This window comes from Pongo pygmaeus, chromosome 10 (assembly GCF_028885625.2).
Source record: "Pongo pygmaeus isolate AG05252 chromosome 10, NHGRI_mPonPyg2-v2.0_pri, whole genome shotgun sequence".
Taxonomy (NCBI): domain Eukaryota; kingdom Metazoa; phylum Chordata; class Mammalia; order Primates; family Hominidae; genus Pongo; species Pongo pygmaeus.
In genome coordinates, this window is record NC_072383.2 from 11,062,302 (window position 1) to 11,082,872 (window position 20,571).

The 20,571-nt window shown below is 40.0% G+C and overlaps 2 protein-coding genes across 2 annotated transcripts in view; both read right to left on the bottom strand.

Moving 5' to 3' along the window:
• Positions 1-8,229: 8,229 nt before the first annotated feature.
• On the bottom strand, positions 8,230-11,853 carry PRR4 (proline rich 4). Its single transcript, XM_054445368.1, has 4 exons — positions 11,752-11,853; positions 10,748-10,783; positions 9,425-9,747; positions 8,230-8,331 (listed from the first exon to the last, which is right to left on the bottom strand). Exons 1-3 carry the CDS (start codon positions 11,813-11,815, stop codon positions 9,443-9,445), a joined length of 405 nt encoding a protein of 134 aa, XP_054301343.1. The 5' UTR covers positions 11,816-11,853; the 3' UTR covers positions 8,230-8,331; positions 9,425-9,442.
• Positions 9,645-20,571, bottom strand: part of LOC129010833 (salivary acidic proline-rich phosphoprotein 1/2) — a 74,937-nt gene continuing 64,010 nt past the window's right edge. Inside the window, exons 4-5 of the transcript XR_008493064.2 lie at positions 10,748-10,783; positions 9,645-9,747 (exon numbers count right to left, since the gene is read on the bottom strand). The gene's annotated coding sequence lies outside the window, so the exon portion shown is untranslated. The remainder of the gene's footprint in view (positions 9,748-10,747; positions 10,784-20,571) is intronic.

The following is a 20,571-nucleotide window of genomic DNA, read 5'->3' on the forward strand; positions in this document are numbered from 1 at the left end:
GACTAGTAGTCACTACTAGTCACTACCAGGTGATGGTAGTTAGCGTATCGTTTCTTCAGCTGTAATCCACACTAGTGGTGTCTGCAAGTTTTTCTATGGCCTAGGCTAAGAGAGTTCATGGCAAAAATAGCATGGCTTTGCCATGGGTGAGCTTATCGTACTGTTTCTCAAGTCAGGTTTCTGACTGTAGTAATTACCAAAAAAACTAATATTCTTTGAATGTTAACAGGAAAGTAATTTCCCTGGAGGTTTTATCTTTCAAACTAATGCTCTTATTTCTAGATGTCACTGCCATTTATCATGAAAAGCCCATGACTGGAATACCCGATAAAACCAAAGATTTTCATATTTAATTTTATTCTTGGTCTTTGATTTTTCTCAGGAGTTGTTCTAGGACAGACTCAAGAATAGGGACTCATGTACTCTGCTCCAGTTTTATACCCTTCTTTTATAGGAGCCTCACATCACATCACATCACACCATACCACATCACATCACCATGGCACTGACTCTTTAATCTCTTTCACATTTAAGGACCTCTTAATTACTTTGGCCTCAACTAGATAATCCAGGATAATCTCTCTATATTAATGTTAATTGGCTAGCAACAATAATCCCCTTTGCCATGTAATTTAACATAGTGACTGGTTCCAGGGATTAGGAAGCATGCATGCGTGGGAGGCCATTATTCTTCATATTACAGACAGGATAAATATCTTACTCCTCTACACCTGGTTTGGTTCAGTGTGTGTGGTGGAGGGCAGAGGGAGATACAGTTAGCAAAGGTTTTGTTATGGTTACATTATATTTTTGCAAAAGAGTATGTATGATTTTGTATAAAATTATTTTGATATTACATATATTTGTACTTGCAGGCAGGTATATGCAAATAGTGTAAATGACAAGCAAACATGTCAAAAATTTACTTTTAGTTTCCCTGCATTTGTAAGGTGGGGATGATGAATACTTCAGAGTTGTGTGTAGACTTGAGAGTGGAGAAGATATGGATTCTAGTTCTAACTATGTTACTTACTGAGGCTAATGACATCAACCTCATCTTCCTCTTGAAAAATTAGTCAGTTAACCAAATTAAATTGAGAGCATCTTTTGACTTTTTAATACATTTCAACAAATAATACATCAATGTTTGGAATCATTAGGTTACAGAATTCTTAGCTCATTAGCTTGTCTCAGAAAGAAAATTTTAATTTACTATTATTTTTTGTACAACATGTAATAAATTCCTGACTCATATGACAAACTTGTTTTCAAGATTTTCAGATTTTATGTTTCTTTATCCTGGCTTGATAAAACCCATTGTCTCAGGACTTTTCTTTTAAATAGAAAAGTAGTCTGAAGGCTGGTCCTGATTTATTTTAAGACTGTAGTATTTCTCTTCTGCCAGTTAATGTTTTCACTTTTTCTTTCTATTTTCTTTTTATATCCAATACATTTCAGTATGAAATTTTGTGATGGGTCACTAGTCTGATGTGCACAATTTAGCCAGGAATAAATATTAGTGGATTCAAAATAGGCACTCAAACTGTCTGTCCAGATTTTTTAAGTGTTGTTGGTTTTTTTCTTTTATTTTGTTTTCAAATTTCAACTGATGAATCAAAGTAGCTGCCTAGAGAATAATGAGGTGGGTGCCAAACCTGGGTTTGTTGAAGGAGTTATAGCACCTGTGCCATGCTATAACTTAGATAAGTGACCTTATCTAAGCCCATGGCTTCAAATGCCACTGAAACTGGTGAATTTATTGTTTAGGAATGGAAGGGCTATAAAGATATTTGATGAAAGAAAACTAAGAAGATTTGTCACCAGAATGTCTACCTTTTAAAAGGGGGCTAAAGAAAATTCTCTAGCCAAGAAAAATAAATTAAAAAAGAAAGTTTAAAACACCAAGATTAAAGAAAACACAATGGAAAGGGAAAAAACGAATAAATTCATCTTCCTTTTCTTCTTCAGTTTGGTAAATGTATTTGACAGTTGCAGTTACAATTATGACATTATCAGCTGTGATTGTAAACTTGATTTCAGTGGCATTTGAAGCCATGCACTTAGACAAGGTCACTTAGGAATAGTGTAGATATCAGGACAAGTAAGACCTCTGGGACAGCCATGTGGGAACTTGACATAGCAAGCAAATGATGAGGAGCCCCACCCAGTGACTGTCTTCACACTAGCAGCTCTCAGTGAAGGCTTCTGTATTAGGTCATTCTTGTGTTGCCATAAAGAAACAGAGGGCCCCTGCAAGGTGGCTCACACCTGTAATCCCAGCACTTTGAGAGGCAGAGGCGGGCGGATCACGGAGTCAGGAGATTGAGACCATCCTGGTCAACACGGTGAAACCCCGTCTCTACTAAAAATACAAAAAATTAGCCGGGCGTGGTGGCAGGTTCCTGTAGTCCAGCTGCTCAGGAGGCTGAGGCAGGAGAATCACTTGAAGCCGGGAGGTGGAGGTTGCAGTGAGCCGAGATCGCGCCACTGCACTCCAGCCTGATGACAGAGAGAGACTCCATCTCAAAAAAATAAAAAAAAATAAAAAAAAAAGGTAATTAATAAAAGAGATTTAATTAGCTCATAGTTCTGCAGGGTGTACAGGCATGACACTAGTATCTGGTTAGCTTCTGATGAGGCCTCTGGAAGCTTACAGTCATGGCAAGAGGCAAAGGGGGAGGAGGCATGTCACATGGTGAGAGTGGGAGCAAGCAGGGGAGGCGCCACACACGTTCAAACAACCAGATCTTGCATGAACTCAGAGCAAGAACTCGCTAATCACCGAGAGAATGGTGTTAAACCAGGAGTGTCCAATCTTTTGGCTTCCCTAGGCCACATTGGAAGAAAAAGAATTGTCCTGGGCCATACAAAAAATATACTAACGATGGGTGATGAGCTAAAAAAAATTGCCAAAAAACTCAATGTTTTAAGAAAGTTTGTGAATTTGTATTGGGCCATATTCAAAGCCATTCTGGGCTGCATGCAGACTGCTGGCCATGGGTTGGACAAGCTTCTGCTACACCATTCATGAGGAATCTGCCCCCTGATCCAATCACCTCCTACCAGGTCCTATCACCAACATCGGGAATCACATTTCAACATGAGGTTTTCAGGGGACAAACATCCAAACCATATCAGCTTCCCTGTGCCAAGCATGGATGAAGCTGAGAGCTTTATATGGGTTACTTACAAAATATACATGTTTTATACAATAATATTAATAGTACAAAATAATTACTTTGTACCAAAAATTAATTGTACAAAATATTAATTAAAATATTTAACATAACATTTGTACAATGTATATAAAAATGTAAATATCCCATAAAATTTGATAATAGCATATGCTATTTTATTTCTATAATATAGACACTCTTCAATACTCAGCAACTTTGTTCACATTAGACCACTTTTATTTGTAATTATTGATACGTTGGGTCACAAACCTGCCATTTTACTTTGTGATTTCTGCTTATCTGTTTTTTTTTCTTTTTTTGTCATTGTTGTTTTGTATGTCTTGCTTCCATGTGTGTTACTTTAATTTTCTTTTTTTAGAATTCCATTGAAGTTTATCTGTGGTATTTTTGAGTATATCTCTGTGTGCAGACATCTTAGTGGATGCTGTAGGTTTTACATCACATGTAATAACTTATCATGGTTTAATAGGGTCAAAATTTTAGTACTTTGAAAGATGTATGGAAACCTCATTCCTTGATTCCCTGTATGTCTCTTTACCCTCCTCTGTTCCTTATATAGTTGTCTTAAATATTTATCTATATACACTTAAAATTGCATCTGATAATGTCATAATTTTAACTTCAGCTGTCAAATAAATTTACCAAACTGAAGAGGAAAAGGAAGATGAAGTTATCCATTTTTTCCCTTTCCATTGTGTTTTCTTTAATTTTGGTGTTTTAAAGTTTCTTTTTTAATCTTTTTTTATTTTTCCTGGATAGAGAATTTTCTTGAGCCCCTTTTTAAAAGGTAGACCTTCTGGTGACAAATCCTCTCAGTTTTCTTTCATCAAACGTCTTTATAGCCCTTCCATTCCTAAAAGATAAATACACCAGGTATAAAAACCAGAATCGAAAGTTATTTTATTTCATCACATAGACAGTGTTGTGCCACTTTTCTATGGCTTTCATCTGTTTCTGATGTTTCCTGCTTCCATTTGTATTGTTTTCTCTCCTATAGATGAGCTATTTCCTCTAGCTGCTTTCAAAATTTGTTCTTTCTTTTAATTTTCAGATATTTGACCATGGTATACCTTAGTTTGGATTCTTTGTGTTTGTCTTGGTTAGTTTTATGCACTGAAAGTTTGGGTCCCCTCAAAATTCATATGTAGACATCCTAAATTCAATTGTGATGTTATTTGGAGGTTAGGCCTTTGGGAGGTAATTAGGGTTAGATTAAGTCATGAGGGTGGGGCCCTCATGTTGAGATCAGAGGCCTTATTAAAAAAAAAAGAGAAAGAGAGAGGGAGAAGGAGACAAGAGATGTCTTTTTCTTCTCTCCAACATGTGAGGATACAATGAGATGATGTCCATCTACAGCCAAAAAATGTCTTCAGCAGAATTCAACTATGCTGGTATACTGATCATGGTCTTCCAGCCTCTAGTATTGTGCACAACACATTTCTGTTTTTATAAACCACCCATTCTATGGTATTCTGATACAGTAGCCTAAAATGGCTAAGAGATTTTGGGTTTGCTTGAATTTAGAAATCTGTGGGTTTTTGCCTATTGCCAAATTAAGGAAGTTTTCAGTCTTTGAGACCTTTCTCAAAGTTGCCCATTTCTTCTGTCCTTCTGGGACTCTGATAACACAAAAATTAGGCCTTCAGTTATAATACTACAGGTCCCTGAGGCTGTGTTTATAGTTTTTTCCTGCTTATCTTCTTGAATTTTTTATGTGGTTATTGTAAGTTTCAGTTCTAAAATTTCCATTCAGTTCTTTCATATATTTTAATTTCTTGGCTGAGATTATTTTTAAACTTTGTTTCATATATGTTTGTAAGTAATATACTGGAAGCATTTTTATGATGACTGCTTTAAAATCTTTTCTGAATAATTCTAACATCTTTGTCATTTTTGTTCTGGAATCTTCTAATTATCTTTTACATTCAAGTTGAGATTTTTCCTGGTTCTTGGTATACCAAATGATTTCTAAATGAACCAGGACATTTTAGGCATTATGAGACTCTAGAACTTATTTACCCCTTCTGTCTTAGCTAGCTTCCTCAGATACTACTCCAGCAAGGCAAGGGAGTGAGGGAGGGACACTGCATTACTGCCAGGTGATGGTAGAAATAAAGATTTCCTCTCAATCTCTGTTGACACCTAGGCAAGGGAATGTTCCTCATTACTGCTGGCTGGAGGGTGGATTCTGGGTCGCCACTAGGCCTCCACTGATAGCCTGTCTCGGAGGCGGAAGTGACTTGTTACTGTTTCCCACGTGGCCTCCACAAGCACCACCTGGTATGGAAAGGAGGGTGCTTCTTCATTGCTGCTTTTAGAGTAGATCCAGCTCCCCATTTGCTCTCCAGTCATATCAAGGTGTGGAAGGAGAGTAAGGGGCTTATTACCACAAGCTAGGGGATGAAAGTTCCAACTTCTGCTATTCTGAGATACTATTCTGGAGGAGGGTTGGGACACTTTGTCACAGCCTGGTAGGTGTGAAGATCTAAAGATCTAAGCTCTTCACTTGAGGTAATAGTGTTTTCTGTGGTACTTGACTACAGTAGAGTGGTTATTGTCTAAATGTTTTCTGCTTTGGTAGACTATTTCCTTGACCTTTGCCTAAAATAATAGGCTTTTGTTGGGAAATTCTCATATGTGCCTGTTAGTATTTCTATGTTGATGGCATTTTCAGCTAAAAGTCTGCAAATTATAAAGCAAAAAAGAAAACTTAGAGGATTCATCACTATACAATTTATTGAGTCCCTACCACATCTGCCTTGGTCTCTCCAGGTCTGAGTTTTCATATATTTTATATATAATGTTCAGGGTTCATAGTTTTTCTTAGTAGAAGGAATAGGGCAAAATACATTTACTCCATTTTTCTGGAAGCAGAAATTGGTTTACTTTCTGTAAGAAAGCAGCCGGTGAATTTCTGTCTAAACTATCTGCCTTTTCAAGAGGAACTGGGCTTTACTTCCCAGATTAACATCTGACCAACAATAGACCTACAGGTGGCATTACTCTCTGTATAGGTAGAGAAGAGGCTGAATATTAAATGTTAAAGAGCAGAATCGTTGGAATTTAAATGAAGAAGGAGACTTAGTTTTTATTCACATTAACCAACCACCTGATGACATGCAACAGTGCATTTGTTCATCAACATACCTTTTAGATGGCCTTTCTGCTTCTTTTTTGAATGGCTTTAATGCTAAAGAAAGCAAGTGTTTATCAAATAATCTATTTTTTAGATAACTCATTATTAGAAGTTAATTCATTATTAGAAAGATAATTTATTATTAGAAGGTAATTCATTATTAGAAAGAACAAAACGAGTCTTTTCTAATAAAAGAATAAATAAATTTAAATGTATTGAACTTTTATTGTTGTATATCACATAGGGTAATTTTATATACACGTTGCATTTTACAAGACTTAAATCGTGTAATTTTATATACATCATGTAGGGTAATTTTATATACATTTTATAAGGTAATTTTATATACATTATGCATTTAATTCTTGTAAGTAGCCCTCTGCCTTAGCCAGTTCGAGCTGCTATTAACAAAATATCTTATCTTGGGTAATTTATAAATAATATAAATGTATTTCTCATAGCTCTGGAGGCTGGAAAGTTGAAGATTGAGATGGTACCAGATTTGGGGTTGAGTGAGAGCCCATTCCAAACAGACAATTTCTCCTGGCTTCTCTCTCATGAGGCAGAAGTGTGGAAGAAGGATGAACATTGAGTCCTTACATGTCAAAAGAGATGGAACAGCTTAGCAGCCTTTGGGAGCCTCTTTTTATAGGGAAATTGATCCCATTCATGAAACTAGGGTCCACATGACTTAGTCACTTCCACCAAAGACTCCATCTCTTAATAACATTACATATGGAATTAAGTTTCAACATAAATTTATTTTGTAGAGACATAAACATTCAAACTATAGCATTCTGTCCCTGGTCATCCCTGTGAATATATGGTCTCACACACTAAGTACATTTATTTCATCCCCCAAATCCCAAAGTCTTAACTCATTCCAGCATCCACTGTAAAATCTAAATCCAAAGTCTCATCTGAATATCATCAAAATCAGATATGGTATGGCCAATTTTCTAATATTGAACCATCTTTAACATCCTCATCCTCTTTCAACATGGTTTATTATTCTTTTAGCATACTGTTCATTTGTTTATGTGCTATTGAATAGTTTCCCTAACAGAGTATCCTTGCTGTTCTATATATTTTGTTTAATGAAACTCAGAATGAATTCAGAAACTTGTTGTTTCCTGTACTTAAAAAATCTAAATAAGAATTATGTGCTTTTTAATGATAAAGACTGGATATTAAAATTTTCTGTATTCAGTGACATTGGAGGTGATAATGAGAGGTGGTTGGAGACAGTTACATATCAAATTCCTTTGCTTGTTAGGGTTATTTTCTATTCAACTTTCCCTCAGCATCTTGAGTTAAATTTGGCAGTCTGTTATCTGACAATAATACTGATATTGCTGGAATTTTCACAATCAGAACAGAGTTTTACTTAAATTTCTTGCCCTTTAAAATACATTATGCTGCACCCTTTATGAAATCCACTCAAGTTTTTATAAAGAATGGTGAAGGACTTAGGGAGGAAGAGAACTGAGCAATGAAAAAAGAGGAGAAAAGAGAATAGTGAGTTTTATGGAGAAGAGATCTAGACTACATTTATGCCCCTGGAAACCGGATTAATAGTTTTGGAAATTTTAAGAATTCCCCAGCACCTGCAACTCCCTTTCGTTTGTTATATATTCCTTGTTTTCCTAAAGTTACAAGAATATCAATGAAAGATGTAAAAATAATTTTAAGAATTTGCATTTGTGCTATGCAATCTAAGACAGAAGAGGAACAATGGAACCCTTTCCCCTTGGCAGCTGGCTTTATTAAGATAAAGGAGGAGGGAAGCCTGCTGGAAGCATCAATGAGCAGGAGTCCCAGATATTCTTAGATCGTATTAATGGCCCTCAAATTCTAGACTCAGAAACACACACAAAGAGAATCAACAATCAGAAATTGCATGCTATTAATATTTTATTGGTATACTGAAGAAAGAGTTATGACCATATTATTTCAATGTCATGGCTTTCTGAAGGAAGTTATCTTCTTATTTATTTTCTGAAACAAACAAACAAACAAGGAAATTTATACACAAGATACAACATGGCAAAACTTATCTAATTCCTTGATGATATTACTAAAGCAAATTATTGCTTTCAAGATTAAGAAAACAGATTATTTTTATGGTGTTTATGTTTTGGTTACTGTTCAAAACATTCAGGTCATATTTATGAAAATGACTGCAACTTGAACCTATAGTAGTGAAAACCTAATACAAGCCTACATATAAATTAACAGTGGTTGATTGAAGAAATCATGGTACAGTCACACAAGAGAATAGTATACAATTGTAACAACAAAACAAAAATGTACAAATAAATCACCAAGAAGATCTATAGGTCTCTGTGAAATGATAAAGTTATCTAAGACATATATTATTTGAAATAAGCAAATACAGATCTGCATATAAAATAATATAACATTTGTGGGAAAAATAATGATGTACGCTTATATACATATAAATATTTCCAGGAGGATGTTCAAAAAATTAATGGTGGTGACTTTTGGTGAGGGGTGTGGGTAAGTAGGATAAGGCATCACTTTAAGATTTAGCTTCATACCATTCTGTTCGGTTAGATTTTTTTTTCCTTGAGCATGTACTAATTTCAAAATAAGTATTTTAAAAATTAAATAAGATATAGGAGCATCAAGTTCAAGTATCATCTAGCAGGGACACTGGACCTGAGAGGCTGGTGTGAGGCAGGACTGAGCAAAGAGTCCTCTGGTAGAAACCTGAGAGAAACCTGAGATGGAGAGTCCTTGGGTTTGAGAAGGCAGACTCAAAGACAGGAGGCAGAGCACCAAAGGGAGAACACACCCCACTTCCTCATTACCAACTCATTTTAATGAGACAAGTCATCTTAAGAAAAAAGTTGGGGAGGTCAGTATTTCATAAGATAGGAATTCTTCGAACCGCTTGTTAAAAATACAAGGACTTGCAACCTTATCCAAGAATATCTGAATACAAATCTTTAGAAATGGGGTCCAGGATTATGTAATTTCAACATGTTTCCAATTGATTTGTGAACCTGATAAAGTTTGAGAATGGTAGCAGTTTGGGCATTTAATGGAGAATGAACTGGAATCATACCTGTCACTGAATTCTAGATTACCAGAGTGGCTGGTCCTGGGGATGTCTTCGTGGTCTGTCCCTCTGGAAGAATGACGATACTTCCTCCACGCTGACAGGAGGAAATTGGGGTAGAGAGAGGTGACGGCCTCCTTGTCGGGGTGGTCTTTGTTGATTTTGAAAAGGAGGTGGGGGAGGATGGCAGTGATGGCCTCCTGGTTGTGGTGGTCTCTGCTGAGGACCATCATCTTGGTTACCACTATCACCAGGGGTTCTAGGTAGGAGTCCTTCAGGAGGAGGTCTCTGGAGTCCCTGATCTGGCCTCTGACTTGAGTCCTCTGCATCTGTTTGAGTAATTAATGGACAAGAATGCATGAGCTCAGTGAAGAAAAACTCTCCTCTCTTTATACTTCTCTCACCTTACCACACAGCCCTGTTCTCCCCAAACCTGCTGCTTGACTGTCAACTTCCTTTGTGCCCACTGTTTTTTTTTTTTCCTTTTTATGCAGCTCTCAACTTAATCCATGTAAGAGTGATATAGAAAGTCTCATTTATTTGCTCTTGTGACAAGTATATTTCCTTAAATTTGAAAAGAGGGGTTCTTGCATATCTTAGAGTTGCCAGAGGATGTCTCCAAGGACAGGAAAAAAAAAAGCAAAAGCATTATAGCTTTCGGTTATGTTACTGGTTATTTTTTATTTTTTATTTTTGGTTGCTGCAACAACTTACAAACTGTGACTCCATCTCTGGGCACCTAAGCCCTATGTGGAAACTAGAGCTGATTTCCCAGGCTCCTGGAACCAAGTAGAGAAATACTAAGAGACAGAAGAGAAAGACAATCTGAAAGCCTGCACATGATCACTAAACAGCTGTGGCAAGTATTTATCATCTGTAGTGACACAGCTGAGTGCGTCAACACAGAGAAAAGACATTCATGCACTGATTTTTTTGTTTTGTTTTGCGTTTCTCCCTGAAGCCACACAACTGTGCAGGGGAACACTAGGGGAAGAAAGAAGCAGTTAAGGATGGAGGAGTCAAAATGAGAACACTTCTCATTTGTTCATCATCTCTCAGCAGTCATTCCAGCCTGGGAAAAAAGCCTGCCCACTCCTATTGTCCTCAAAGCCAGGCATCTCTGTATTCAAGTTGGTGGCCTGGCTCATGGTCCCCAGAATCAAAGATGGGTAAGAATTGCCTATATATTTAGGGGCACTAATATTAATCAATGCCTGACCCCTCTTACCACCTCCTCCCAAAAAATGATGAGAAGAAGACACTGAAAAAACTAAAAAAAATTCTAGTGGAAAAAAAAAAAGAAATGGATTGAGGATCATTGGGATTTACCTGGTGTGGTGGAAGTAAAGTCTTCATAGATCACATCTAGGAAAAGAAGCACAGGATGAAGTGAACATTACCTCATAAATCTTTCAGGGCTCACAGTGGTCTATAGGGAAAGGGGTCTTCTGGCCACACCCTGTGCATCCCCTGAGTTACCTCATCAACCATCTTCTGTGAAGCTGCTGGAAGGGGAGGAAGATGTTAGGGGAGGCAGGATTGTTACTACCGCTGAGCATCAACCACGAATTCAACATAGAAGAGTCCCTTTTTGTCATCCTTACGATCCCTCAAACCCTAATGCTAATTTAGGCACACTGCTCTGGGTATTTTCATGTCATATTTTAGATCTTTACCTTCTTCCTTCTTTAGATATTTTGATCATATTCACAAGCTTGCCCAAGAGGAGCAACCAGGAGTAAATATTTGGATGCAATCTTACACATACTGCCTGAAACATATTGAAATTTTAAATGTGATTGAAAGAAAAATGGGAATTTGGGGACCTGATATTTCTATACCACTATGTAGAAAGACACAAATGTATTATCCAGTCCTCTATGTCTGACAGTACTCTGATGTTTGTTAATCTCTTTCATTGATTCTGCATCCCCTGTACAGCAAGGACACCATCATTGCTGTCCACTGAGATTACTGTAGCATCTTCATAGCTGGACTTCCCTGGATCAGTCTTGCATTCTCCACTGCATCCTTCACAGCACAGCCAGGTCTTTCTAAAAATACAAATCTTACTTTGTCATTCCTCTAATTGAAATTCTCTATTGGGTTCCATGTGTATATCAAATAAAGTATAAGGTCTTGGCATGGAATGAGGGCACAACAGATGTCATCCTTGGAACGAGAGCTCCAAAGCCCTACCCTTCTTCTCAACCTCCTTCCTTCCCTCCTGCTCTTCCTCTGCGGTGGTGTAGGGTGAACCCCTAAGGCCCTACAAGAGTCACGGACCTTCATCCCACTCCCCATCTCCTTTTTTAAAAAAATTATTTTTTTACCATTATCTGTGCTCTGAGCTGAGCTCAGAGCCAGAAGGACCACTGAGAGCAGGACCAGCAGCATCTTGAAGGAGGCTCTGGAGTTGCTCCCAACTCTGTGTTGAGAGAAACATGGCAGCTCCCTTTATAAACATGAGCAGAACAATGACACCTTTGAGCTCCACACTGGGTGGACCTGAAAGATTAGGTTTTGCTTTCCTCTCATAAAGTTGAATGCATCTCTTATTACTTTTTGGGATTTTAGCCCAGCAGGATGTGGTGGTAGGATGTGGTTAGGTACAACCTGTGACTTGAGCATAGTTTCTGAAGAAACACTATCCAAGCAATCAGCACAAATACTACAATTGAAGTTTGGTCATCATTTGATTTTCAATTGGGTTAGACAGTTAGCCTTTCCCCTTCATTGGTTGTCTGTGTGCACACGTGCTTACATTTGTATATGTTTGTCAGCAGTGATCTTAGAGCCAGAAGTGAAAATAATTAATATCTCTAGCTATTAGTGTAGCATAAATTCCATTTTTATAGCATATGTACCTATATGGATGATATGTAGCTTAATTTCATAATAATATAGAGATCATTTCTGTTTAATGTTGAGTTGTGTGAGGACAACACACACTTGGGCACACGTGGATGACAGAAGGTTTACCCTCAGGCTACTCTGGCCCAAAGAGATTAAGATTCTCCTAATCTAGCACTAACCAGAGATACTTTATTGTTGTAGAACACAGGTATTAAAACATTCTATCTTTATTAATATCCTGGAGTTTAGTAAAGCAAAATTGGCCACAGAAAGCACCATTAGATTTCTGCATCAAAACAGTGTGAATACACAGTTCTTTGAACAAGCCATGCTATTTTATGTCCCTAAGACTTCTTCCATGGTCTTTCTCTTTTCTAGAATGTTCTGTAAGATTCAGTTTAGGTCTTACTTCTTGTACCAAATATTTTAATCACACTGGTTATTGAGTGGACACAATAATACAATCTAATTAGATAGTATGATAGCCTGTTGAAAGCCTCAAGTATTACATTGATTTTCTATTTTTTAATTGCTTTCCATGCTATTTGCTTCTCAGATTGCCTTCACCAAAGATTATTTTCTCTGCAATATTCTTACACTCATTCTTCTTCACTCTTGTGCTGAACCTTACTTGTTGATATGTTATATTGTGAATCAATCCTCTCTATGTCTATGTTTTATATCTGACTGCTTTCTTCATGTGTTCTGGGAGAAATCTTTATTTAATTTTCTAAACAAGGTTCTGTACTTCTCTTCGCTTGCTTTCTTCATCTTTGTTTTTAATATTTGGCACCAAGGTTTTGTGTTTCTAAAAAGTTTGGTAGGGTCCTGAGTTGGTAGCTCAATCTTCACCTGCTGATTTTTCTGTTCTATCTAGTAGTTTTCTGCTTATATTTTCATGGAACCCCTAGATCAATCAGTATCACCAGCTGCCACTTTTCATTACAGGCCTTGTATAGGTCTCGTATTATTGTTACATTTTTGTACAGGGCTGGTGATAAGTTGAGGATGGCTTGGTTGGAAGTATGACAGGGTCGGGGGAATGTGACTGGAAATCTTAAAGACAGGCCTCTTGACCATTGTGGATAAGTGGATCCTGTGCTGTGCAGATGAAGGTCTGGTCTGGCTCTTCTGAAGGGTTGGAGGTAATATTACAGGAAGATTTTCTTATCAATGGTGTTTGTTATGGATAACTTTACTTTGGCAAGGTGACCAAAAAAATAAATATTTTCTCTGGCATAATTATGGACATATTTTGAAGGTAAAATATATTATGAGTTAGCAATTCTTCTCTATGTGGGAAGCAGAAGAGTTCTAGCTGTGCTTTATGGGTTTTATGGGTGAGAGAGAGTAGTTGTTTGGGCCTACAGATCCAGTTGTGTTACTAGGATTGTTGCCTCTGATTTCACCAGACACTGTTTAACATGGAAACTGGAGATAAGCAGTCCTGCCTAGGTGGCTCATGGTAGACCATCAGGTAAGAAAGGAAGGTCAGAGAGAAGGAGCAGAAGGGTGTGCCATGCAGACATGATTCACTGTGGGTGGCTGAGGAAACTGCAGTCCTGGTGGAAGGCAGGCTTCTCCTTGGCTGGTGAGCAGGAAGACAACAGGTGATGCCTGCAAATATCACTCAGCTCAGACCCTTACCCTGACATTCTCCAATGTAAGCAATGAGAGAAAGAGGTGAATGTATCAGGAAATAATAAATATCAGCTATGATCTCACCACACACAACCACAACAGAGGTGATGGAGGAGCTGAAACAGACACTGTCAGTGAGTGAGGATGGGATCAAATCAAGAAGCAGGACTGCAGCAGGAGCTTAGGCACTTGTAGGTGAGTGGACGCTCTCAGCAATCCACTTGCCTTTTACAACAGATGAAAACTTAACATATCCCTAACATAATTCTTGATTTCTACTTCCTAAAACCTGCTCCCCTTCATACTAATTTGTTATGGCTACCCTAAAAACACGCCCCACAAGTGGCTTAAACAACAGAAATTTACTTTCTCATAGTTCTGGAGCTTGAAGTACAAGATTAAGGTGTCAACAGGTTTGGTGTCTTCTGAGGCCCTGTCTCCTTCACTTCTAGATGGCCAGTTCTTGCTGTATCTTCACATGGGGTTTTATTTGCAGACGTGCTTCCCTGGTATCCCTCTGTGGTCTGTGCTAATGTTCTTTTCTTATGAGGACAGGTGTCGGATTGGATTAGCACCAACCCTATCAGCCTCATTTTAACCTAATCACCTCTTTAAAGGCCATGCTGCAAATAAAGTCACATTCAGCAGTATCAGGGGTAAGGGATTCAACATGAGAGTTTGGAGGGAACACAATTTAGCTGATAACACCTCACAATCTTTTCTCAGTTCATGACATTTGTGTCACTCAACCATTCAAAAACATAAGTGTCACTCTTGATTGTTTAGTCCCCTCCGTGTACTGCCCTTGGCAAATGCAATTGGCTCTACCTTCAAAAGATATCCCATATATGATCAGTTGCATAATCTCTACCAGAAGGCCCTGGGTCAAGCCATGATTCTCCCTCCTGGAGGACTTTCAGCAGTCTCCAGCTGATCTTGGTGACATTCTTGCCCCTCACCACATCCCATGCAGTTCTCCTTACAACAGCCAGAGTGATCTTTTAAAAACAGAATTTAGAACATCAGCAAGATGGCTGACTAGAGTTCCCTGGCATTCATTTCCCCACAAAAAGAAATCAAGAAAACAAACCATTTTATGTCAGCTAGTGTGATTTAAAAAGTATGCTGGAGACCACCAGGGGAACAGAAAAACCTCTGTGAAGTACAGAAACTCAGTATAGCATCCTGCCTCTGACATACTCTCTCTTCAGTCAAGGTTGGCTCGGGGTCATCAGTAACTCCATTCTACAGGAAAAAGTAAGCTGTCAACAATCTTTGCCCCACTGTTATCACTGGCACCAAAACCAGTCTAGAGAGCAGTTGGGATTTCCAAACTGCATCACCTCATATAGTAAGAGCTCAACTTGAGCACCCTCTGCCCCTGCAATGTAAGGTGCTATGGCTCAGTGCCATCTCCAAACTAAACCTACATAGAGAATATGTCTTGCTTTGAGCATCAGTAGCACCCAGCTGTCTATGACTTGAGGCCCCACCATCATTCCAACACATTCATACAGGTATCTGCAGCACCATGACCCTAGCTTCCCAGAGCATAGCCACATAAACTAATCAAGACCCCGGCATCCGAACCCGTGTGGTGCACCACCAATCCAGGGAAGAAGTGAACAGCATGGAAGCCATCCAACTGCCTACTAGCCATGACACCCACATGTACATACACCTCACAACCAGCTAGTGTGCTGAGCCTGTGCATGCTGGTGCCCAACTTGAAAACTGGTCCTTTGGTGGGCCCACCCCCAGGACTACAGCCTGCTTGGGCCAAAACAACTCTGTGAGTTTGTGCATGGCCTAATAATTGGTCCTGCACTGACCCTGCCCCCTCAGATGGGACTCTGCAGAGATGGATGCCCTGCTACACCTGTGAGCACTGACAGCAACCCGCCCACCCAGCAGCAAGACCACAGTGCATGTAAGTGCACAAACCTTGAGAAAAGGCTCTTCCCACTGCTGCTGGTGGCACAGCTGCTGCTGTCACCACCGGGGGCTGCAGCAGTGCAATGCCAGTTGTACCCAGCAAAGTGGCAGGATCCCCAGCATTCTAGCATATACAGTGTTCTGCACTTCAGACACCAGAAAGGCCGTGAACCAGAGATAGGGAGCCAAAGCACATACTTTCCGGAACCAAAGAGCTACCTCCCTGTGACTGCTGACACAGACAGCAATGTCACCCCCCACAATACAGCAGCAGAGCTGCTGAGCACTTGCATGCAACCTGAAGACAGGCTCTCCCCACCTGCTGCTGAGGCTGCTGCTGCAGCTGGGGGCCAGATCGTGTGTCACTGGCAGCAACCTGACTTCCACCAGCAGCAGAGCCACTGTGAACTTGCACTGAGGACTGGCTTATGCTGCTGCCAGAAGCCAAAGTGTGCGCCACATTGCCAGAGAGCTGCTTGCTAGTGGCTGCTGCCACTGACAATAACCACACCCTGCCCTAGCAGCACAGTTGCAGCAAATTTTCATGTGCCTTGAGGACAGGCTTTCTTCAGGTATTGCTCCTGCTATTGCTCCTGCTACAGGCCTTCCAAGCTTGGTTCCATCATCCCAGTGCCCAGGCACACTACCCAGGGGTGTGGCAGTCCTTCTCCTGCTATGTAAGATGCCTGTTCCTGCTTTGCCATTTGCCATGAGTAAAAGCTCCCTGAGGCCTCCCCAGAAGCAGATGTCATTATGCTTCCTGTACAACCTATGAAACTGTGAGCCAATTAAACCTCTTTTCTTCATAAATTACCCACTCTCAGGTATTTCTTTATAGCAATGTGAGAATGAACCGATACAGAAAATTGGTACTGAAGAGTAGGGCATTGCTATAAAGATACCTAAAAGTGTGGAAGCGATTTTGGAGCCGAGTAATGAGCAGAGGTTAGAAGAGTTTGGAGGGCTCAGAAGACAGGAAGATAAGGGAAAATTTGGAACTTCCTAAAAACTTGTAAATTGTGACCAAAATGCTAATACTGATATGGAAAATGAAGTCTGGGCTGAGGAGGTCTCAGATAAAAATAAGGAACTTATTGGGAACAACTGGAGCAGTCACTTTTGTTATGCTTTAGCACAGAGCCTGGGTGCATTGTTCCCCTCCTTTAGGGACTTGTGGAACTTTGAACTTGTGAGTGATGATTTAGGGTATCTGGTGGAAGAGATTTCTAAGCAGCAAAGTGTTCAAGACATGACCTGGCTGCTTCTAACAAACCAAGCTCATATGCCTAATCAAAGAAATGAGCTAAAACTAGAATTTGTATTTAAAAGGGAAGCAGAGTGTAAAAGTTTGGAAAACTTGCAGCCTGGCCATGTGGTAGAAAAAAAATTCCCATTTTCTAGAGAAGAATTTACACCAGCTGCACAAATTTGCATGAGTAAAGAATAACCAAATGTTAATAGCCAAGACAATGGCGGAAAGACATTGAAGGCATTTCAGAGACTTTTGTGGCCATACCCGCATCACAGGGCTGGAGGCCTAGGAGGGAAGAATGGTTTCCCGGGCCAGGCCCAGGGCCCCACTGACCTGCACAGCCTCCAAACACTGTTTCCTGCATCCCAGCTGCTCCAGCTCCAGCTGTGGCTCAAAGGGGTCCAGGTGCAACTTGGGCTGCTGCTTCAGAGGATGCCAGGCATAAGCCTTGGCAGCTTCCATGTGGTGTTAAGTCTGTGAGTGTGCAGAGTGCAAGAGTTGAGGTTTGGGAGCCTCTCTTTTGATTTCAGAGGATCTATAGAAAAGCCTAAATGTCCAGGCAGAAGCCTGCTGCAGAGGCAGTGCCCTCACAGAGAACCTCTACTAGGGCAGTGCAAAGGGAAAATGTGGAGTTGGAACCCCTACACAGAGTCCCTACTGGGGCACTGCCTAGTGGAGCTGTGAGAAGAGAGCTGTCATCCTGCAGACCCCAGAATGATAGATCCTCTGACAGCTTGCACCATGCACCTGGAAAAGCTGCAGGCACTCAATGTCAGCCCTTGAGAGAAGCTGTGGGAAATGAACCCTGCAAAGCTACAGGGGTGGAACTGCCAAAGGCCTTGGGAACCAATTCCTTCCATCAGTAAGCCTGGATGTGAAACATAGAGTGAGTCAAATGAGGTTATTTTGCAGCTTTAAGATTTAATGACTTCCCTGCTCGTTTCAGATTTGCATGGGGCCTGTAGCCCCTTTCTTTTTACAGCTTTCTCTTTTTTGGAACAGGCGTGTTTACCCAATGCTTGTACCCTTCTTGTACCTTGGAAGTAACTGTTTTTTGATTTTACAGGCTTATAGGCGAAAGAGACTAGCCTTTTCTGAGATCAGCCTTTGGACTTTCGACTTTTGAGCTAATGATGAAATGATTTAAGACTTTGGGGGACTCCTGAGAAGGCATGATTGTATTTTGAAATGTGAGAAGGACATGAGATGTGGGAGTAGCGATGGGCTGAATGACATGGTTTGGATCTGTGTCCCCACCCAAATCTCATGTTGAATTGTAATCCCCAAGGTTGGGGAAGACTGGCCTGGTGGGAGGTGATTGGATCATGAGGGCAGATTCTTCATAACTGGTGTAGCACCATTCTGTCTCTGCTGTTCTTATGATGGTGAGTAAGTTCTCATGAGATCTGGTTGTTTAAAAGTGTGTTGCATCTCGCCCCCACTTGGTCCTGATCCTGCCATGTAAGACTCCTGCTCCAGCTTTGCCTTTTGCCACGAGTAAAATCTCCCTAAGGTTTCCCCAGAAGCATATGCTTCTATGCTTCCTGTACAGCCTGTGGAACCATGAGCCAATTAAACCTTTTTTTGAAAAATAAATTACTCACTCTCAGGTATTTCTTTATAGCAATGTGAGAATGGACTGATACAAAAATCTTCCCCTATGAAAGCCAATTTAAAAAACGGAAGAAGCAACTATTTCACCAGATGCACAGACATCAATGTAAGGACACAGGAAACATGAAAAAGCAAGAAAATATGACACCTCCAAATCAACACAATACTCCTCCAGCAGTAGATTCCAATGAAAAAGAAATTTATGTAATGTTGGGGAAAATATTTAAAAAATGATACTAATGGAGCTCAGTGAGATAAAAGAGAACACAGGTAAAAAATAGAAAGAAACCAGAAAACCATTTCAGGATATTAAAGAGAAATTCAACAATGAAATGGATATCATAAAAAAGAATCAAACAGAAACGCTGGAGATAAAGAAATCAATAAGTAAAAGAAAAATACATCTGAAAGCTTCAAAAATAGAATAGATCAATGAGAAGAAAGAACATCAGAACTTGAAAACAAATATTTTAAATAACCCAGTCAGACAAAAAAAGAGGGATAAAATGTGAAAAAGATGAACAAATCCTACATGACATAAGGGATGTCATAAAGCAACCAAATTTTTGAATTTGGGTTGTTCCCAAAGGCAAAATGAAAGGCAAAAACATAAAAAACCCATAAAATGAAATAATAGAATAAAACCTCTCAAGTCTAGCAAGAGAGTTAGACACCTAGATACAGAAAGCTTAGATAGATACAACACAAAAATATTTTCTTCATGTCACATTATACTCAAAGTGTCAAAAGTCAAAGAGAAAAACACTATAGAAGTGGCAGAGCAATATGGAAGAATAGAAGGCTCCACCAATCATCCCACCCACAGGAACACCAAATTTAACAACTATGTACATAATCAAAGCACTTCCATAAGAACCAAAAATCAGGTGATCACTCAAAGTACCTGCTTTTAACTTCATATTACTGAAAGAGGTATTGAAGAGGGTAGGAAAGACAGTCTTGTATTGCCATCGCCACCCTTCTCTTACCCCAGCAGCAACTACATAGAATGGAGAATCTGTAGACTTGGGGAGGGAGAGTGTGGTGATTTTGAAACTTTGCAGTGATTTTCAAACTTCGCATTGAAATCAGTGCTGCCTTGTGACAATGGAAGGCAAAACCGGGGTGAACTCAGCTGATGTCCACCCACAGAGGGAGCATATAGACCAGCCCTAGCCAGAAGAGAACTGTACATTCCAGCAGCCAGAACTCGAGTTCTGGCAAGCCTTGTCACTGTGGGCTACATAAACTTGACAGGCAGTCTAGGCCACAAGGACTACAAATCTTAGGTGAGTCCTAGTGCTCAGCTGGGCTCAGGGCAAGTAGACTGGCGGGGGCGGTGGGCACATGACCTGCTGAGACATCAGCTGGGGTGGCTAAGGCAGTGCTTGTGCCATCCCTCCCTCAACCCCCAGCTACACAACTTATGGCTCCAAAAGAGACCACTTCCTTCCACATGAGGAGAGGAGAAGGAAGAGTGAGGAGGACTTTGTCTGGTATCTTAGATACCAGCATAGCCTCAGTAGGTTAGAGCTCTGGTCAGAGTCATGAAGCCCTGATTTCAGACTCTAGCTCCCAGATGGCATTTCTAGACACACACTGGGCTGGAAGGAAACCTACTGCATTGAAAGGAAGAGCTAAGTAATGGAAGAACCAATCACCTGCTGATTAAAGAGCACTTGGGCCTTGAATAACACGCAGTGATATCCAGGTAGTATGCTGTGGGCCTTGAGTGAGACTCTGAGATGTGCTGGTTTCAAGTGAGACCCAACACATTCCTAGCTGTGGTGGGTATGGTCAGAGATTCCTCCTGCCTGAGAAAAGCAGAGAGAAAAAGTAAAGGGGACTTTGTCTT

Coding starts and splice junctions, on each gene's coding strand:
- PRR4 (XM_054445368.1), bottom strand. CDS start 11,815: ATGCTGCTGGTCCTGCTCTCAGTGGTCCTTCTGGCTCTGAGCTCAGCT. Junction 10,784..11,751: donor AGCTCAGAGCACAGATAATG/GTAAAAAAATAA, acceptor TTCTTTTCCTAG/ATGTGATCTATGAAGACTTT. Junction 9,748..10,747: donor CTTTACTTCCACCACACCAG/GTAAATCCCAAT, acceptor TTACTCAAACAG/ATGCAGAGGACTCAAGTCAG.